A 19,624-nucleotide genomic window follows, 5' to 3' on the forward strand; every position below is an offset into this window, starting at 1 on the left:
AAAGAAGCCAAATCGAGACAAAACACAAAAAAGAGTGGATGAAATAAGCTTAAAAATTTAGGAATGTAATTAAATGTTAATTAAACATTGAAAACATAAAAGGAAAAACATGTTGAAAGAAACATAAATGTTAGGGAAGACAATGTTTACCTTGATTGAATTGGAAATGTTTTCTTGAGGGTTTATTTAGAGATGCTTGGGATTGATCTCTAATAATGTTGAGAGACTTCCCTACTCATTGCATTTGAAGAACAGAAGTCTGTTTCTGGTCGACAAAACAATCAAATGAGTTCTAAAAATAAACAACATTTAATGATTGGTATAATATTAATTATATTTGCTAATAACATGTGGGAATAAACAAATAAAATGATTAAAAAAACAACCAGCAATTTGGTAAAACATTAATAGGAGAAATAGGACCAAGCTCAATACCATTAAAAGATAGTAAGTTACATTGTATACATATTATCATTGCAATTTGGTATAAATATTCCCGATTATCCCAGCAATGCTAACTATCACAGCCAGTATTAACATTAACCACGATAAAAAATTTTCTACTCTGCTCAAGCTCATGCTCTCTTCTTGCTGACTTATCCTCAATGCAATTAGAGCAGGGAACGTAAAACCTAAGGAAAAAGTTGTTGTTGCTCCAGTAAATTTGAAGGCTGTCCATATATTTGGGATCATAGTAGATCCAATATATATAAGCACTAACAATATTACTGTTAATGCCAAAGACCTTTTTTTACTCTCCGTGGGAGGGGCTGATCCCTCAAACACCAAGTTATCACAGTTTGCCGTAGGGAAAAGTGAATAATAGGGAAAACCAGAACCAAATGAAGAGCAAATATAATTCAAAGTAGTGCTAAAACGAATTCCCAGATTCCTATCAAAATTGGTCAAAACATCACCTTCAGTGTCCTTTCCGAAGAGCAAATACCTTGATATTGCTGTTCAGGCATAGACCACAACACAAAGAGCAGTTGTGATCCTCTCCACCTGATTCATCTTTTGAGGAGGTCGCCCTTCGAGCTCATTGTATATAGGTTGAACATTGAAATGGCAAACATATGCATTAGTCATAATAGGGATAACTACTAGTAAATCCAAAATTGCCATTTTCGATCCAAAATCTGGGCTCATCCTTGGAGCCTCTATCTTCTCTTCAATAAGCTTAATGAATGCAACAGCAAAGCAAACCACAACAAAAACAACAGCGAGAGCTACCGAAGCAGCCGAAGTCATGCTCAATGAATCAATCCTATCTAACACGCAAAGTGGAGCAAGAAAAACAACCATAACAACCAAAACCAATAACTTCCTATAATCCCAAAAACCATGTCCTAACCACTGATCGAGAACCCCAATATGACGAACCGAACCAGACATAACATCACCCATAATAATCAAATAAACTATCAGGACACCTGCATTGTTGACAATTATGCAAATCTCAGACAAAATCCTAGCAGTTCTCCCTATTGCAATTTGCACAACTTCCCCATAAGATCTAGCTTTACAAGAAACCGCAAACCTAATCAACATCTCGACAGTAATTTCAGACAAAATCCCAATCAGGATTATCAAAAAATCCCTAAAACAAGCCCCAAAACCTTCATAGTAACAGGTAAAGCCATGATTCCAGCACCAATAATTGTGGTAGTTAAGTTAAAAAAACAGCACCAGAAACACCAAACTCGGTATTGGGTTTACTTAAAACAAGGGTATAATCATCGAGATCAAACCCATTTCAAACCATTTCAAACAAAACAAAAAAAGGCAAGTAATACAGTAACTACACATTAATCTAAAGGGGACTCAAAAACTAACCATTTCAAACCCATGAAACATATGACCGTCGACGAGAGGAAAGGGAAAATAGTTAGGGATTTTGGGGATGGGGGAACAGAATAAGGGAAAAAAAGGGGGACTTGGGGAAAATGTTAGGGATTTCAGGTTTGGGGAATTAGGGGATGATTTGGGGAAAAAGAAAGAGGGATTTAGGGAAGGAAGAGACGAAATGGGGGAAAATGACTTAGCAAAAAATGAAACTAATTTCGGGTAAAGGGCATAAACCCCAGGAGAGAAAAAATGACGCCGTTTCAAATAAAGAAATTTTGTGGCGTTTTCAGCAACGCGCCGGTAATGATACCTTTTGCGGTGTTTTCAGCAAAGCGCCACTAACGCCTCTTTTATCTACACTACAAAACGACACTGTTCTAATACGAGTTGTGGCGTTTATTATAGAAACGCAGCTAAAGCCACTACTATTCAGAGGAAACGACGCCGTTTTACTGAAATGTATGATGAAATTTTATGGCGTTTTCTAGAAAAACGCCGCTATTTTCGATCTTTAGCGGCGTTTATGTATAAACGCCGCTAATACCTTAATATTTTATAAAAGTTGATCAAAATTTAAAACTATATATTTAGAATTTCTTTTAAATTATATCTAAATAATGTTACTGTGATGAATGTTAGCGTAGTACAAAATCTATATTTCATATATTTATATTAGGTTTAGTACAAATTCGCAAGAATCTCATAAAATTCTAAATATTGGTTCAATATTCAATAATATACCTTAAACTTTAAACCTCAAACCATAAACTTACACTCTAAACCCTAACTATAGTTGAAACTTTAATTTTGATTTAATACACATTTTAAAATACATATTATGTATGCATATAAATTAATTAAATAAAAACATGATGCTATTTATTATATCAATAACGTGTAAATATTTTACAAGATCTAGATCAAATTACAGTTCATGTACACAATTGCACACTAAACCACTTTTCATATATATATTTATATATTTTTTAAAATAATAATTTATATATATTTATCTTATATACATTTATCTTCTAAATTAAAATCCAAAATTATACTCTAAATTTAAAACCCTAAATCTTAAACCACAAACAAAAAACCCCTAACCCCAAACTTTAAACCCCAAAACCATTCGGTAACCCCTAAACCAACCATAACTACTCCTAGACCATAAAGCCCAAACTATAAAGTACTTTAAAAACTGCTAACCCTAAACCATAATCGTAAACATATTTTTGGGAATTCGTGTGGCCAATGTTAGTGTAGTACAAATTAAAACACATATATATGTTTATATTCTTATATTAAATAATATGAGTATATACAAAATAGCATGAATCTTAAATGTTCTTCAGTTAATTTCTAGCTAATAGTATCATTTCCTTAAACCCTTAACCTAAACTTAATTTTTAACATATTTTATTTGAGACATTCTATTTAATCTAAATATATTTAAACAAAAAAATAGATAAAAATACACAATAGCATTATTATTTATACAAAGTTACATAACTTTAATAAAACAATTTCTCTATTGGAACACTCTAGTTATAATGTCCACTCTGTAAGATATTTCTATGTTATATAAGCTTCAACAAATGCTAATTCCACATTCAAAATCACCCTTTCTTAAGAAGTTAATTGTCCCATTGTAAACTTCAACCCTAACCTTTAAACCCTAAATCATAATCCCTAAACCCATAATTCATCATAAACCTTCAAATACTAGTTAACTCATAAACCTACTTAAACCCTAAACCATATATCTTAAACAATAATGACAATTAATTTAATTAATATTTTAAATTCAATACTATCTCTTTTACGATTATATAAGAAAATATATAATATATTGTATAACCATAAATTTTAATAATTATTGTTTTAGGGGTTATAGATTAGTGTTTATGATTTTTTTGGGGGTTTAGGGGTTATATGACTTTTAGCAGCGTTTTACCAAAAGCGCCACTAGTGCTCTGGTTTTTAGCAGCGTTTTACCAAAAGCGCCGCTAATGCTCTGGTTTTTAGCGGCGTTTTACCAAAAGCGCCGCTAATGCTCTGTTTTAGCGGTGTTTTACCAAAAGCGCAGCTATTGCTCTATTTTTAGCGGCGTTTTAGTAAAAAACGCCGCTGTTGCTCTGTATTTTAAAATTTTTGTGGCGTTTTTTGATAAAACGCCGCTAAAAATGCCGCTAAAGCCCTATTTTCCTGTAGTGGGTATAGTTAGACGTTTCGTTTTGTGTATGGCATGTATAGGAACTTGGTTTCTTTTGATATGATATGATCAATGAATGATGTGTAAATACTTGCTAGTGATTAGCTAATAGAGTGGCTGATGATATACATGTTTAATAGTATGTATGATTAAGTAGTAACTATCACATGAAAACTAAGAAAAATGTGAAAGTAACTTAAAAACAGATTCAAGTATTAGAAATAACGGGATTTTGAAAAATCACAAGAAATTGTAGAGACATGGGTTGATGGTTAATAATATATGAAATTAAAGCTCGTTGTGTCTATTTTCATATGAAATAAGCAAAACAGGTAAAGGTTTTGTATTTTATAGGGTATCTGAGTTTTGGTGAAATAGGGCCAGAGTGATTTCTAGATTCCCTGTTCCTACTTTAGAAATTCACAATAAATTTTACAAAAAATAATTAGGTGGTGTACTTTATATGGTTAGAATCCTTATTGAATCTAGTTTTAATAGAAACAAACGGTATAGTCATATGATATTTGTACGGAGAGAAAAGTGGTTAGTAGTAAGTAGAGGCCAGTGCAGTCAAATTCTAAAACAGGGGTAACTTTAACTAATAAACTATACTAATTGGCTAAGTCAAAAATTCTAGAAAAAAATTAGTAGATAGATATATGAGTCTAGTTTCAGGAAAAATTTACGGATCTTAATTTTTAGCTTTTAAACTCGAGAAATGAATTTTTAAGCAACCATGATGCAGAAAAATAGTTTATTCTGAAAATTAAAATAAGTGGTTTAGAGTTGTTTAAAAGGTAAGATAAGTTTAGTAACACCTCAAGCTTGACTCCGGTGATGGTTTCAGGCATGGGGGTGTTACATTTATTGGTATCAAAGCAGGTTTAGTCGGTTCTCAGAACAGTTAGTGTGAGTAAAAGTCTAGCTATACATGCCATACGTGTATTTTGATAGTGTGACGACTCTTGACGATTTTTAGATATTTTGTTTTATAGTAATGGATCCTGAGCGAGCTGGTGATGATGATGTATAAAGTAACGCGCCTGCTCCCATAAAAGGGGCAGTGCCATTTGAGAGTAGGCCAGTAACAGTTAATCAGGGAGGAGTGACTCGAGAAGCTCTCTTCCAAGCTTTGAATGATTTGTTTGCCGAGTTCGTTCGTACGAATCCGACAGTTAGACCTCCACCCCCTCATGATTCTCAGGCTACCCATGTAGCTCAAGCTCCCCCAGCCACAGGTACAGTGATAAGAGAAAAGCCACCAGTTGATAGAATCAGAAAACAAGGGGCAGAAGAGTTCCGAGAAACAAAAGATGATGATGCAGAAAGAGCAGAATTTTGGTTAGAAAATACTATCAGAGTCTTTGACGAATTATCTTGTACACCCGAGGAATGTATGAAATGTGTAGTATCACTTCTTAGAGACTCAGCCTACTACTGGTGGAAGACACTTGTATCAATTGTAGCAAAGGAGAAGGTCACTTGGGATTTCTTTCAGGAGGAATTTTGTAACGCCCCAATTTTCGGGACTTCTATTAATTTTGGTGAATTTTGGAATTTTTGTGTTTTGACTGTTTAGCGTAGGTTTAATTATGTTAGTGGGCTCTAGAAGGCCCAAGCTTAAGCTAAAACCCGGTAATTTTAGGTGATTTTAATCTATAAGAGGAAAAGGGGGGTTCTGGTTAACAGGGGTCTTAAATATTATTTGGGTAAAATAAGACATAAGGAAGCAAGTGGCAAAGTGGCATGTGACGCCACTGGCAAGGCTATAAAAGTGGCGTGTGGATGCTAGGGAGAGCTAAGGTTCAAGTTACAATGAGAACATATTAAGGGAATTATTATTTTTATGTTCAGAAAAGGTAAGCAGTGGAACTGAAGTGAAAGTCTGTCAGGAGAGGATTTTGGAGTTGATAAGGGATAGGATTTAGGAGCAGATAAGGAAGGAAATCTAGGAGCTGATCAAGGAACAAGAGGCGGCCAGCCAAGGGACTTTAGCATGGGAATTTCGGCTAGGGTTAGTGCCAGTATAAATTCGGCATTAGTGGTAAATGGTGCCGTTTCCTGACCATTCTCCTCTTCTTTTCTTTTTCTCTTCTCTCCATCCACTTATTCTTTTCTTTTTCTTTTCCCCATAGCCGAATCCTTCAGCCACCCTACTCTATACCACCTTCCTTCCATTATTTTTAAGACTATAGCCGATTGCCTCAAATCTCGAAATCTCAAAAACTTGACTCCTTTTGTATCGATTTTTCCCTAGCCAAATCTCTTATTTTTCTCATCATCTTTGGCCAATTCTATCAACCTCTAAACCCCAGGTTTTTTTCGACAATACCACAAGTAAAAACCCTCATATTTAGCTTTCTCTACACTTTTGCAAAAAGCCGAAACTCCCACACTATCCTAAGGACATAGCCGAATACTGAGATCACTGAAAGCTCGACTTTTGTTATCGTTTGAGGGCTTAGAACTGCATCAGAATCAAGTAGGAACTAAGGGGGGAATGTTGACTGAAAGAATCGGTGGTAAGTCTTTCCAACTTAGTCTATCTTTCATATTTTAAGAAAAGCCGGAATCCCTAAAAGGTTAGGGAGGTTGTCGTTTTTGGACTTGTAGCCCTAAGGGGTTGTGATAATAGTATTATTTTGGTAATAGTGTGATTAAGAGGCTGTTGATCAAGGGCTTGGACAAGTGGAGTGAACGGATCTGGATCAAGACGCTATTTTCGGCAAAGGTAGGAACGCTAAGGCCTAAGGTGTTGTTGGCCGAATATAGTAAGAAGTTAATATGTAGTTTGTTTCAGTAGTAAGATTAACATGGTAGTATTATAATTGTAGGCAGTTCGTGCATGGATCTCGTTAGTGAATCGTCATAAAACAGGTGTGTAACGGACACCCTCTCATAGACTAGATCGGCAAAAGCCGAAAAGCTGAAATGCCGGAAAATTGATATTTTGGGAATTTACGAGTGTGCGAATGCTCGTAAGATAGTTGGGTTTGTATGTTTGGTATTCTAAAGGTAATAAACTGCAGTACGTGCGATTTCGTGCATTTTGATAACTTGGGCTTAATGGGCCAAAAATCGGGTTCATGGGCCAACGGGCTCAATTTGGTAAGTATGCGCGGTAAGTATTCTGATAGTACGTAAATGGATAGGATATGCATGAAAACCCTAAAAGTAGCTAAATTACTACCATACCCTTATGTATGGAAAATTACCATGATACCCCTAGGTGTAAATGACCGATATGTCCCTAAGGTTAATTTTGACTGAAAAGCATGTTGATTTAAATCTGTATGATGTATGCCGTGAATGAATATTTGTTGCATGGGGACATGGGTTATATTATGAAGGAAGCGTCCTGGTGGCTATGCCACAATTATCTGATCTGGTGGCTCTGCCACATATATCTGTTCTGGTGGTTCGGCCACGATTATCTGTATCTGGTGACCCTGTCACATTATCTGTTTTGGCAGCCATGCTGCATAATTCTGTGGCGTGTAGCAGTTGGGTGGGTCGAGTAATCTCCCCACATGGTGAAAGGTTGGTAAGGGGGTGTATGTGGTTGGTTATGGGTTGGGTTCTGCATATACATGAAATATCTGATCTGATCTCTTATGGGCCTATGGGCTTAATTTTGTATTCTGTTCTGGGCTAAGGCCAATTTATTCTGTTTCTGTGGGTTGAGCTGATATGGGCTATGGTTGGGTTAATTTTACACACTGAGTTTCCCCAAACTCATCCCCTATCTTCATCCATGCAGGTAATCCCCGACCATAGTGGGCTTGGAGCTGCGAGGGATTCGGAGTGGCCACTCGTTCTGCAATATGGATTTCTTCTGGTGATTTGGACTTCAATTTTCTTTACTTTGATGATTTGGGTTTTGTTATGTAATAAGGCCGCTTATGATTATTTTTTTTAGGGGTTTTGATTTATAACTTATCATGATGATCTAAAATTATATTAACTATCAAAATGGGCTAGATCTAGGGTTCGTTTTCCAAAAACATAAACTGATTTCAATGTAACACGATCTTGAACAAGGCTTCTACTGTGATAACGTTTTCCCAAAATTAAATATGTTTTATTTTAAAATGAACATAATTACAATGGTAACTTAAATAAATACACGATGTTGGAGTGTGGTAATGGCGGTGTGCATGTCTAGGATTGGATCGGAAAGAGCTTGGTACTTAAGCAGTCCGATGGACTCACCTTCTATTTTCTGGTTTCCTACCTGGTGCACAGCTTCCATTCACTTTAACCATTAATGAATTAATCCTTTGAACATCAAGTATGATTTTCTGAACTTAGAATGGAAAAAATATTTTTAACGTTTTTGATGTGGCACGTCAGATCCGGTCATAACGTCTAGGTCGGGTTTGGGGTGTTACATTTATTGGTATCAGAGCCAAGTTGCAACAACTCGGCTGTGGAATGGGTTTACAAAAACGAAGATTTTCAAAAAAAAATCGGTTTTTAAAATCTGGACTTCTGAAGGTGGCGTTCCGAATCTCCGGCCCAAACCTATAAGTATCATTCTGAATTTCTCTGAATATTTTTTTGGATTATTTATCTGTACTGAACTCTGCTAGGATGCTCTAGATAGGATGATACTAAAACCCTAGGAAAATTTGATAAGAGACTGAAACTGTAGTTAGACTTCGATTCTGCGAGAACAATCTCTGAAATACTGTCTGATTCATAAAACATCTGTAATAATCACTGGAATATCGGGTTAATGCATAAAATTTGTAAACAGATAATACAATATGAGTACAAGAGCCACTCGTGGAAGAGGCCGTGGACGTGGCCGAGGAAGCGCTCGAGCAGTATCTTCATCTTCGGGACATATGCCGGCGGCAGATGCACCGGTACCATCGGTAACAGAAGTAGAGTCACATGATCGTGGTGCCGGGGATGACGCCCTGTCGTAGGCAATACTTTGTGTTCTAGAAAGGGTTGCCAGGGCAAGTACGGGCAACGGAGTTCGGGGGTCCATTTCGGAACGACTCCGGGCCAACGGAGCGGAAATTTTTAGGGGTGTGTCTGGTATCGCCCCGAATGTGGCAGAATATTGGTTGGAGGCCATAGAACGAATTATGGATGGCTTGGATTTATCTGTGGAGCAAAAACTGAAGGGAGCCGTATCGTTGCTACGGGACGAGGCTTACCAGTGGTGGCTCACCGTAAGAGAAGGAACCCCAGCTGAAAGGGTAACTTGGGAACTGTTTAAGACGGCCGTTAAAGGCAAGTATGTTGGGGCAAGTTATGTGGACGCTCGCAGGAAGGAATTTTTGAATCTGGTGCAAGGCAGTAAGACAGTTGCTGAGTACGAGGCTGAGTTTCTGATGTTGAGCTGGTATGCCGTGGGCATTGTTGCTACGGAATATGAGCGAAGTGTGCGCTTCGAGGATGGTCTTAGGGATGACCTGAGGGTGTTGATTGCTCCGTAGAGAGAGCGAGACTTTGCGGTCTTGGGGGAGAAGGCAAAGATAGCAGGGGAGGTTAAGCAGGCTGAAAAGCAGAATTGAGAGAAGGATCGAAACCATTTTTGGAGGGATTCAAGACCCTCGGGTGGTGCCAATAAGAATATTAAGAGAGCAAGAGTAGAGGAACCAGTGCGAGTAGTGCCGATGAATGTGGTTAGACCACCAATCTGTGGAGACTATGGTAAGGTACATTTGGGCGAGTGTAGGAAACGTTCTGATGTTTGTTTCCGATGCAAATCTATGGAGCATAGAGTTAAGGACTGCCCACAGAGAGCTGATAAGGCTCAGGTTGCTGTACAGAGGGTTGTTCAACCCATGAGAGGTGGACCACAACCACCGAGAGGACGTGGACAAGGTAGGGGTGGAAACGGAAATGGCCGAGGTCGAGGGGCACCTGGCAGGGGTGTCAGAAATGCTGAAGCTCGAAAGCCAGCTTTGGTGTATGCAGCTCGTCGTTGAGAGGAGGGCGACGCACCTGACGTCATAACTGGTACGTTCTAGGTTTCTGGCATGCCATATACTGCTTTAGTGGATATTGGATCGACTCATTCCTATGTTGCATGTGTCATAGCTGGGTCATTGGGTGTGCACTCTGAGGAGATTGTGAGTGGGGTATCTGTGATAAGTCCTTTGGGTCACTCGGTTAGGGTAGACAAATTGTATAGGAATGTACCCTTAGAAACTCAAGGCAAGATTTTTCCTGGAGATCTGATGGAGTTACCGTTCGGATAGTTTGACCTCATTCTGGGAATGGACTGGCTTGTTAAGCATAGGGCGACTTTGGATTGTGTTGCAAAATGAATGGTGTTAAGGACCACGGAGGGTGAGGAGGTTATGATGATAGGTGAGCGAAGGGATTATTTGTCTAATGTGGTGTCGGCATTGAGGGCCGAAAAGTGGATTCGAAAAGGTTGTGAGGCCTATTTGGCATTTGTAAGCCAGTCGGAAGAGAAGGGATTGACAGTGGATAAGGTAAGGACCGTAAAGGAGTTTCAAGATGTTTTTCCGGAGGAGCTTCCGGGATTACCTCCAAACCGAGAAGTGGAGTTTGGAATCGACTTGTTACCTGGAACGGCGCCAGTGTCTATCGCACCGTATAGGATGGGACCGAAGGAGTTGGTAGAGCTAAAGGCACAAATTCAAGAGTTGTTGGATAGGGGCTTTATTAGGCCAAGCGTGTCTCTATGGGGAGCACCAATGTTATTCGTGAAGAAGAAGGATGGTACAATGCGGATGTGCATTGATTATCGCCAGTTGAACAAACTGACAATTAAGAATAAGTATCCACTGCCAAGGATTGACGATCTGTTTGACCAGCTTAGGGGGGCTTCTGTATTTTTTAAGATCGACCTTCGATCTGGATATCATCAGTTAAGGGTCAAGGAGACAGATATCCATAAGACGGCATTCAGGACTCGGTATGGTCATTACGAGTTTCTGGTTATGCCATTTGGGCTGACGAATGCTCCTGCGGCATTTATGGATCTGATGAATCGGGTGTTTCAACCATTTCTGGATCAATTCGTAGTCATCTTTATTGACGATATTCTGGTATATTCTGAAACGTAAGCAAAGCATGATGAGCATCTCCGTATAGTGCTACAAGTGTTAAGGGAGAAGGAACTTTATGCAAAGTTCAGCAAGTGTGAATTCTGGTTGAGGGAGGTAACTTTCTTAGGACATGTGGTCTCTGCTGAGGGGATTAAGGTGGATCCTCGAAAAATTGAAGCAGTTTTGGATTGGAAGCCGCCTAGGTCAGTATCAGAGATACAGAGTTTCCTAGGATTGGCAGGATACTACAGAAGGTTTGTGGAAGGTTTTTCGGTGTTGGCTGCACCTCTGACAAAACTCATAAGGAAAGGGGTACCATTTGTATGGACTGAGACCCAGCAGGAAGCTTTTGAGAAGTTGAAAAAAATTCTGACTGAAGCACCTGTGTTAATTTAGCCGGAGTCTGGGAAGGATTTTACTGTGTACAGCGACACATCACATGTAGGTTTGGGCTGCGGGTTAATGCAGGAGGGTAAGGTGGTTGCATATGCATCATGGCAGCTTAAGCCTCACGAGGGGAACTATCCTACTCATGATTTGGAATTAGCAGCAGTGGTCTTTGCACTTAAGATTTGGAGACATTACTTGTACGGAGAAAGGTGTATTATATACACAGACTATAAGAGTCTTAAGTATTTGTTGACTCAGAAGGAGCTGAACCTTAGGCAAAGGAGATGGATTGAGTTGCTTAAGGATTATGACTGTTCAATCGAGTATCACCTAGGAAAGGCTAATGTGGTAGCCGATGCTTTGAGTCGTAGAACCATATCTGATCTGAGAGCAATGTTTGCTAGTTTGATTCTGTATGATGATGGTAGTTTGTTGGCTGAATTGCAAGTAAGACCAACTTGGGTGGACCAGATTAAGGAAAAGCAGTTGAAAGATGAGTCTTTGGTCGCTCGTTTTCAACAAGTTAAGGAAGGGGAAACTTCTGAGTTCAGTTTAAATGGTGATGGAGTTCTGTGTTTCCGAGGAAGAATTTGTGTTCCGAAGGACTTTGATCTAAGGCAGATAATATTGAAGGAAGCTAATGGGGGACTATGTGCCATGCATCCTGGAGGGAATAAGTTGTATCACGACTTGCGAGAATTGTACTGATGGCCTAGACTTAAGCGAGAAGTAACGGAGTTTGTAGGAAAATGTCTGACATGCCAACAAGTGAAAGCTAAGCATCAATTACCTTCTGGACTGTTACAGCCGGTGAAGATACCACTTTGGAAGTGGGAGAAGGTAACCATGGACTTTGTAAGTGGGTTGCCGTTGACACCATCGAAGAAAGACTCGGTATGGGTGATTGTGGATAGGTTGACCAAATCGGCCCATTTCATACCAGTACGTACCGACTTTTTGCTTCAAAAGTTAGCCAAACTGTATGTGGCAGAGATTGTGCGACTTCATGGAGTCCCAGTTTTGATTATCTCTGACCAGGATCCCAGATTCACATCTCAGTTTTGGAAAAAGTTGCATGAGGCATTGGGGACGCGGTTGAACTTCAGTACGGCTTTCCATCCCCAAACTGATGGTCAGTTGGAAAGGGTCATTCAGATTCTGGAGGACATGTTAAGGGGATGCGTGATTGACTTTCGAGGTAGTTGGGAGGACTACTTACCGTTGGCAGAATTTGCGTACAATAACAGTTATCAGGTGAGTATTTGAATGGCACCGTATGAAGCACTGTATGGTCGAAGGTGTCGTACACCTAGTTTTTGGACGGAGCTAGGGGAGCGACAAGTTCTTGGACCGGAATTGGTGGCTGATACTGAGGCTAAGGTCAGAATAATTAGGGATCGTTTGAAAGAAGCATTTGATAGGCAAAAATCGTATGCAGATTTGAAGCTTAAGGAGATTGAGTACTCAGTAGGGGATATGGTCTTTTTAAAGTTTCTCCTTGGAAGAAGATATTGAGGTTTGGTAAGAAAGGCAAGTAGAGTCCGCAGTTTATTGGGCCTTATCGGGTTTTGAAGCGAGTAGGGCCAGTAGCTTATCAGTTGGAATTGCCTCCAGAACTAGACAGGATTCACGATGTTTTTCACGTCTCCATGTTAAGGCGTTATCGTTCTGATTCTGCTCATGTCATGCCAGTAGCAGAAATCGACGTTAAAACTGATTTGACCTTCGAGGATGAGCCTGTACAGATACTAGCTCGGGATGTTAAGGTCCTCAGAAGGAAATCTGTCCCATTGGTGAAGGTGCTTTGGCGTAATCATGGCAGAGAGGAAGCCACTTGGGAGTCAGAGGAGGCGATGCAACAACAATACCCTCATTTGTTTGGACCAAGTAAATTTCGAGGACGAAATTTCTTTATGGAGGGTAGAGTTGTAACGCCTCAATTTTCGGGACTTCTGTTAATTTTGGTGAATTTTGGAATTTTTGTGTTTTGACTGTTTGGCTTAGGTTTAATTATGTTAGTGGGCTCTAAAAGGCCCAAGCTTAAGCTAAAACCCGATAATTTTAGGTGATTTTAATCCATAAGAGGAAAAGGGGGTTCTGGTTAACAGGGGTCTTAAATATTATTTGGGTAAAATAAGACATAAGGAAGCAAGTGGCAAAGTGGCATGTGACGCAACTGGCAAGGCTATAAAAGTGGCATGTGGATGCTAGGGAGAACTGAGGTTCAAGTCACAATGACAACATATTAAGGGAATTATTATTTTTATGTTTAGAAAAGGTATGCAGTGGAACTGAAGTGAAAGTCTGTCAGGAGAGGATTTAGGAGTTGATAAGGGATAGGATTTAGGAGCAGATAAGGGAGGAAATCCAGGAGCTGATCAAGGAACAAGAGGTGGCCGGCCAAGGGACTTTAGCATGGGAATTTCGGCTAGGGTTAGTGCCAGTATAAATTCGGCATTAGTGGTAAGTGGTGCCGTTTCCTGACCATTCTCCTCTTCTTTTCTTTTTCTCTTCTCTCCATCCACTTATTCTTTTCTTCTTCTTTTTCCCATAGCCGAATCCTTCAGCCACCCTACTCTATACCACCTTCCTTCCATTATTTTTAAGACTATAGCCGATTGCCTCAAATCCCGAAATCTCGAAAACTTGACTCCTTTTGTACCGATTTTTCCCTAGCCAAATCTCTTATTTTTCTCATCATCTTTGGCCGATTCTCTCAACCTCTAAACCCCAGGTTTCTGTCGACAATACCACAAGTAAAAATCCTCATATTTTATCTTTCTCTACACTTTTGCAAAAAGCCGAAACTCCCACACTATCCTAGGGACATAGCTGAATACTGAGATCACTGAAAGCTCGACTTTTGTTATCGTTTGAGGGCTTCGAACTGCATCAGAATCAAGTAGGAACTAAGGGGGAACGTTGAATAAAAGAATCGGTGGTAAGTCTTTCCAACTTAGTTTATCTTTCATATTTTAAGAAAAGCCGAAATCCCTAAAAGGTTAGGGAGGTTGTCATTTTTGGACTTGTAGCCCTAAGGGGTTGTGATAATAGTATTATTTTGGTAATAGTGTGATTAAGAGGCTGTTGATCAAGGGCTTGGACAAGTGGAGTGAACGGATCTGGATCGAGACGCTATTTTCGGCAAAGGTAGGAACGCTAAGGCCTAAGGTGTTGTTGGCCGAATATGGTAAGAAGTTAATATGTAGTTTGTTTCGGTAGTAAGATTAACGTGGTAGTATTATAATTGTAGGCAGTTCGTGCATGGATCTCATCAGCGAATCATCATAAAACAGGTGTGTAATGGACACCCTCTTATAGATTAGATCGGCAAAAGCCGAAAAGCTGAAATGCCAGAAAATTGGTATTTTGGGAATTTACGAGTGTGCGAATGCTCGTAAGATAGTTGGGTTTGTATGTTTGGTATTCTGAAGGTAATAAACTGCAGTACGTGCGATTTCGTGCATTTTGATAACTTGGGCTTAATGGGCTAGAAATCGGGTTTATGGGCCAACGGGCTCAATTTGGTAAGTATGCACGGTAAGTATTCTGATAGTACGTAAATGGATAGGATATGCATGAAAACCCTAAAAGTAGCTAAATTACTACAATACCCTAATGTATGGAAAATTACCATGATACCCCTAGGTGTAAATGACCGATATGCCCCTAGGGTTAATTTTGTCTGAAAAGCATGTTGATTTAAATCTGTATGATGTATGCCGTGAATGAATATTTGTTGCATGGGGACATGGGTTATATTATGAAGGAAGCGTCCTGGTGGCCATGCCACAATTATCTGATCTGGTGGCTCTGCCACATATATCTGTTCTGGTGGTTCGGCCACGATTATCTGTATCTGGTGACTCTGTCACATTATCTGTTTTGGCAGCCATGCTGCATAATTCTGTGGCGTGCAGCGGTTGGGTGGGTCGAGTAATCTCCCCACATGGTGAAAGGTTGGTAAGGGGGTGTATGTGGTTGGTTATGGGTTGGGTTCTGCATATACATGAAATATCTGATCTGATCTGTTATGGGCCTATCGGCTTAATTTTGTATTCTGTTCTGGGCTAAGGCCAATTTATTCTATTTCTGTGGGTTGAGCTGATATGGGCTATGGTTGGGTTAATTTTACACACTGAGTTTCCCCAAACTCATCCCCTATCTTCATCCATGCAGGTAATCCCCAACCATAGTGGGCTTGGAGCTGCGAAGGATTCAGAGTGGCCACTCGTTCTGCAATATGGATTTCTTCTGGTGATTTGGACTTCAATTTTCTTTACTTTGATGATTTGGGTTCTGTTATGTAATAAGGCAGCTTATGATTATTTTTTTGGGGGGTTTTGATTTATAACTTATCATGATGATCTTAAATTATATTAACTATCAAAATGGGCTAGATCTAGGGTTCGTTTTCCAAAAACATAAACTGATTTCAAAGTAACACGATCTCGAACAAGGCTTCTACTGTGATAACGTTTTCCCAAAATTAAATATGTTTTATTTTAAAATGAACATAATTACAATGGTAACTTAAAGAAATACACGATGTTGGAGTGTGGCAATGGCGGTGTGTAACACCCCAAACCCGGACTAGACGTTATGACCAGATCCGGTGTGCCACATCGATGCGTTCAAAACATTCCGTTTTACTTAGTTTGGAAAACTTAGTTGGGGTTGTAAAAGATACTTTTTAAAGCAGGTTAAGGTGAATAGAAGCTATGCACCAGGTAGGAAACCAGGAAGAAAAGGAGGTGAGTCCGTCGGACTGCTTAAGTACCAAGCTCCCTTCGGATCCAATCCTAGACATGCACACCACCATTGCCACACCCTAACGACTCGTGTAATTTTGAGAAAACCGTTTGGTTATGTCTACCTTAAGAAAATGATTAAGTTTGAAAACATTTGCTTAGCGGAAGTCTCACTTGTAATCGTGTTATTTTGAAATCACTTAATGTTTTTGAAAACGCGTCCTAAAGCTAACCCATTTTCCTTAGTTATCATAGTTTTTTTCATCATAATAAAATAAAATAATAAAAGTAAAACAAAACCATAAAAATAGTTAAGCGGCCTTATTACACTTAAAACCCAAAACATAAATGAAATTAAAATGACGTCCAGTTCACCAGAAAGAAACCAGGTTCGTAGAAACATGTGGCCAGTCCGAATCTCTCACAGCTCCAAGCCCACTATGGTTGAGGATTACCTGCGAGGATGAAAATAAGGGGTGAGTTTTGGGAAACTCAGTGTGTAATTCAACCCAACCATAGCCTAAATCAGTTCAAACCACAGAGACAGAATAAGTTGGCCTTAGCCCAGAACAGATTTTAGAATAAGCCCATAGGCCCAGAACAGATCAGAACAGATATCTCATGCTTATGCAGAAACCCAACCATATCCAACCACATACACCCCCATACCATCCTTTCGCTATGTGGGGAGACTACTCGACCCACCCAACCGCTACACGCCACAGAAATATGCAACATGGCTGCCAGATATAGAAAATGTGACAGAGTCACCAGATACAGATATTTTGTGGCAGTGCCACCAGAACAGATATATGTGGCAGGGCCACCAGAACAGATAATTTGTGGCATAGCCACCAGGACGCTTCCTCCATATTATAACCCTTGTCCCCATGCAACAGATATACATTCATGGCATACATCATACAGATTTAATTCATCATGCTTTTCAGACAAAAATTAACCCTAGGGGTATAAAGGTCGTTTTGCATACATAGGGGTATTATGGTAATTTTGCATACATAGGGGTATTATGGTAATTTTGCATACATAGGGGTATAATAGTACATCTAACTATTTCTAAGGTTACCATGCATATCGTAGCCATTACGTTTAGCCAGAAACACTTACCGAGTGTTCTTACTGAATTGGGCCCGTTGGCCCATTAACCCAGTTTTGGCCCATTAAGCCAAAAATATCAAAACGCACGAAATCGCGCGTACTGCAGTTTTATCACTTTCGATTACCAGTAATAATTACCCATACGTCTTACGAGCATTCGCACACTCGCAAGTGCCCAAAATACCGGCTTTTTGGCATTTCGGCTTTTCGACTTTTGCCGATCTAGCCTATGAGAGGGTGTCAATTACACACCTGTTTTTGGGATTTCCTCGACAAGATCTACACACGAACTGCCTACAATTGAATCACTTAATATTACTCCAAATATCGAAATAAGATGAGTATATAGTCCCATACCACATTCGGCCAAACATGCCTAAAACCCTTATTGCTCTTACCTTACTGCCGAAAGATGGTTAACTCCCAAGATCCGATCGTTCCACTGGTCCAAGCCCTTGATCAACCGCCTCTAAATCACGCTATTACCAAAACAAAATAGTTATTACGACCCCTCAGGGTTACAAGTCCAAATCGACAACCTCCCTAACTTTTAGGGATTTCGGCTTTTCCTAAAATATGTAAGAATACTAAGTTTTGGAGAAGACTTACCACCGATTCCTTAGTGAATGATTCCAATGAGTTTCCCACTCGATCCCGATGTAGATCTAAGCCCTCAGATGATAACAAAAGTCGGGCTTTTAGTGACTTCAGTATTCGGCCAAGTCCCTTTTAATGTGGGGTTTTTCGGCTTTTTGCAACTTGTGTTTAGAAAGGTAAAACGAGAGGGTTTTACTATGGTCTTGTCGTCAAAACTTGAGGTTTTAGAGGGCTGGTGAATCGGCCACAAATGATGAAGAGAAGAGATGTGGTTTTGGTTATAAGAAATCGGCACAAAAAGAATCAAGCTTTCGAGATTTCAGCTTTTGTATACAAGGCTTAAGAACAATGATAAGAACGTGGAGATGAATAGAATAATGGAAGGATTCGGCTATGGGGAAAGAAGAAGGAAGATAGATGGAGAGAAAAAAGAAAAGAAAAGAAAGGAAGAGAAGGAAGAATGGTCAGAAAAGAAAAAAACGGCACAACACTTCCAAATGCCGAATTTATACCTAGCTTTTGACCTAGCCAAAATTTTCCCCCCTAACGAAACCCTTGGCCGGCCAACTCTTGCTCCTCAAGAGTCCACTATTCGGCCAACACCATCCTCCTTGATCATCTCCTAAATCCTCTCCCTTATCCCCTCCTTACTCAATCTCCTGAGCAATTCAAACTCCTCCTGACAGACTTTTACTTCAGGTCCATTACTTACCTTTTCTGTTCATAAAAATTAATCCCTTGTTTTTGCTATCAATGTGACTTGAACCTGGGTCCTCCCCAAGCTTCCACACGCCACTTATAGCCTTCCTTGTGGCGTCACATGCCACTTCACCACTTGCTTCCTTGTGATCTATTTTTCACAAATAATTCCTAAAAGCCCAATTTATCAGAACCCCTTTCTCTTATAGAATTAAATTTAATTAAAACTACCGGGTTTTATCCTAAGCTTGGGCCTTTTTGAGGCCCACCAACATGATTAATCCTACATATAACAAACAGAACACAGAATTTTAAATTTTACAACTTTTACAGAATTCCCGAAAATTGGGGCGTTACAACTCTACCATCCTTAAAGAAATTTCGTCCTCGAAATTTACCTGATCCGAACAGATGAGGGTATTGTTGTTGCATTGCCTCCTCTGGCTCCCAAGTAGCTTCTTCTCTGCCATGGTTACGCCAAAGCACTTTCACTAATGATACTAATTTCCTTCTCAGAACCTTAACCTCTCGATCTAATATTTGTACAGGCTCCTCCTCAAAGGTCAAATCAGTTCGCACCTCAATTTCTGCAACCGGCACGACATGAGTAGGGTCAGAATGATAATGCCTTAACATGGAGACGTGAAAAACATCGTGAATCCTGTCTAGCTCTGGAGGCAATTCCAACTGATAAGCCACTGGGCCTACTCGCTCCAAAACCCGATAAGGCCCAATGAACCGCGGACTCAACTTGCCTTTCTTGCCAAACCTTAGTATCTTCTTCCAAGGTGAAACCTTCAAGAAGACCATATCGCCCACTGAGTATTCAATCTCCTTACGCTTCAGATCTGCATACGACTTTTGCCTATCAGACGCTTCCTTTAACCGATCTCTAATTAACTTGACCTTATCCTCAGTATCTGCCACCAACTCAGGTCCAAGAACTTGTCGCTCCCCCAGTTCAGTCC

At 39.7% G+C, this 19,624-nt stretch overlaps 1 protein-coding gene and 1 pseudogene across 1 annotated transcript in view; one reads left to right on the top strand and one right to left on the bottom strand.

Moving 5' to 3' along the window:
• Positions 1-471: 471 nt before the first annotated feature.
• On the bottom strand, positions 472-1,756 carry LOC107895905 (amino acid transporter AVT6E-like; annotated as a pseudogene).
• An 11,383-nt stretch (positions 1,757-13,139) lies between these two features.
• Positions 13,140-19,624, top strand: part of LOC121208064 (probable methyltransferase TCM_000331) — a 53,889-nt gene continuing 47,404 nt past the window's right edge. Inside the window, exon 1 of the mRNA XM_041078578.1 lies at positions 13,140-13,377. Within this exon, the coding sequence (XP_040934512.1) occupies positions 13,140-13,377 (238 nt within the window). The remainder of the gene's footprint in view (positions 13,378-19,624) is intronic.

This window comes from Gossypium hirsutum, chromosome A10, assembly GCF_007990345.1.
Source record: "Gossypium hirsutum isolate 1008001.06 chromosome A10, Gossypium_hirsutum_v2.1, whole genome shotgun sequence".
Classification (NCBI taxonomy): Eukaryota; Viridiplantae; Streptophyta; class Magnoliopsida; order Malvales; family Malvaceae; genus Gossypium; species Gossypium hirsutum.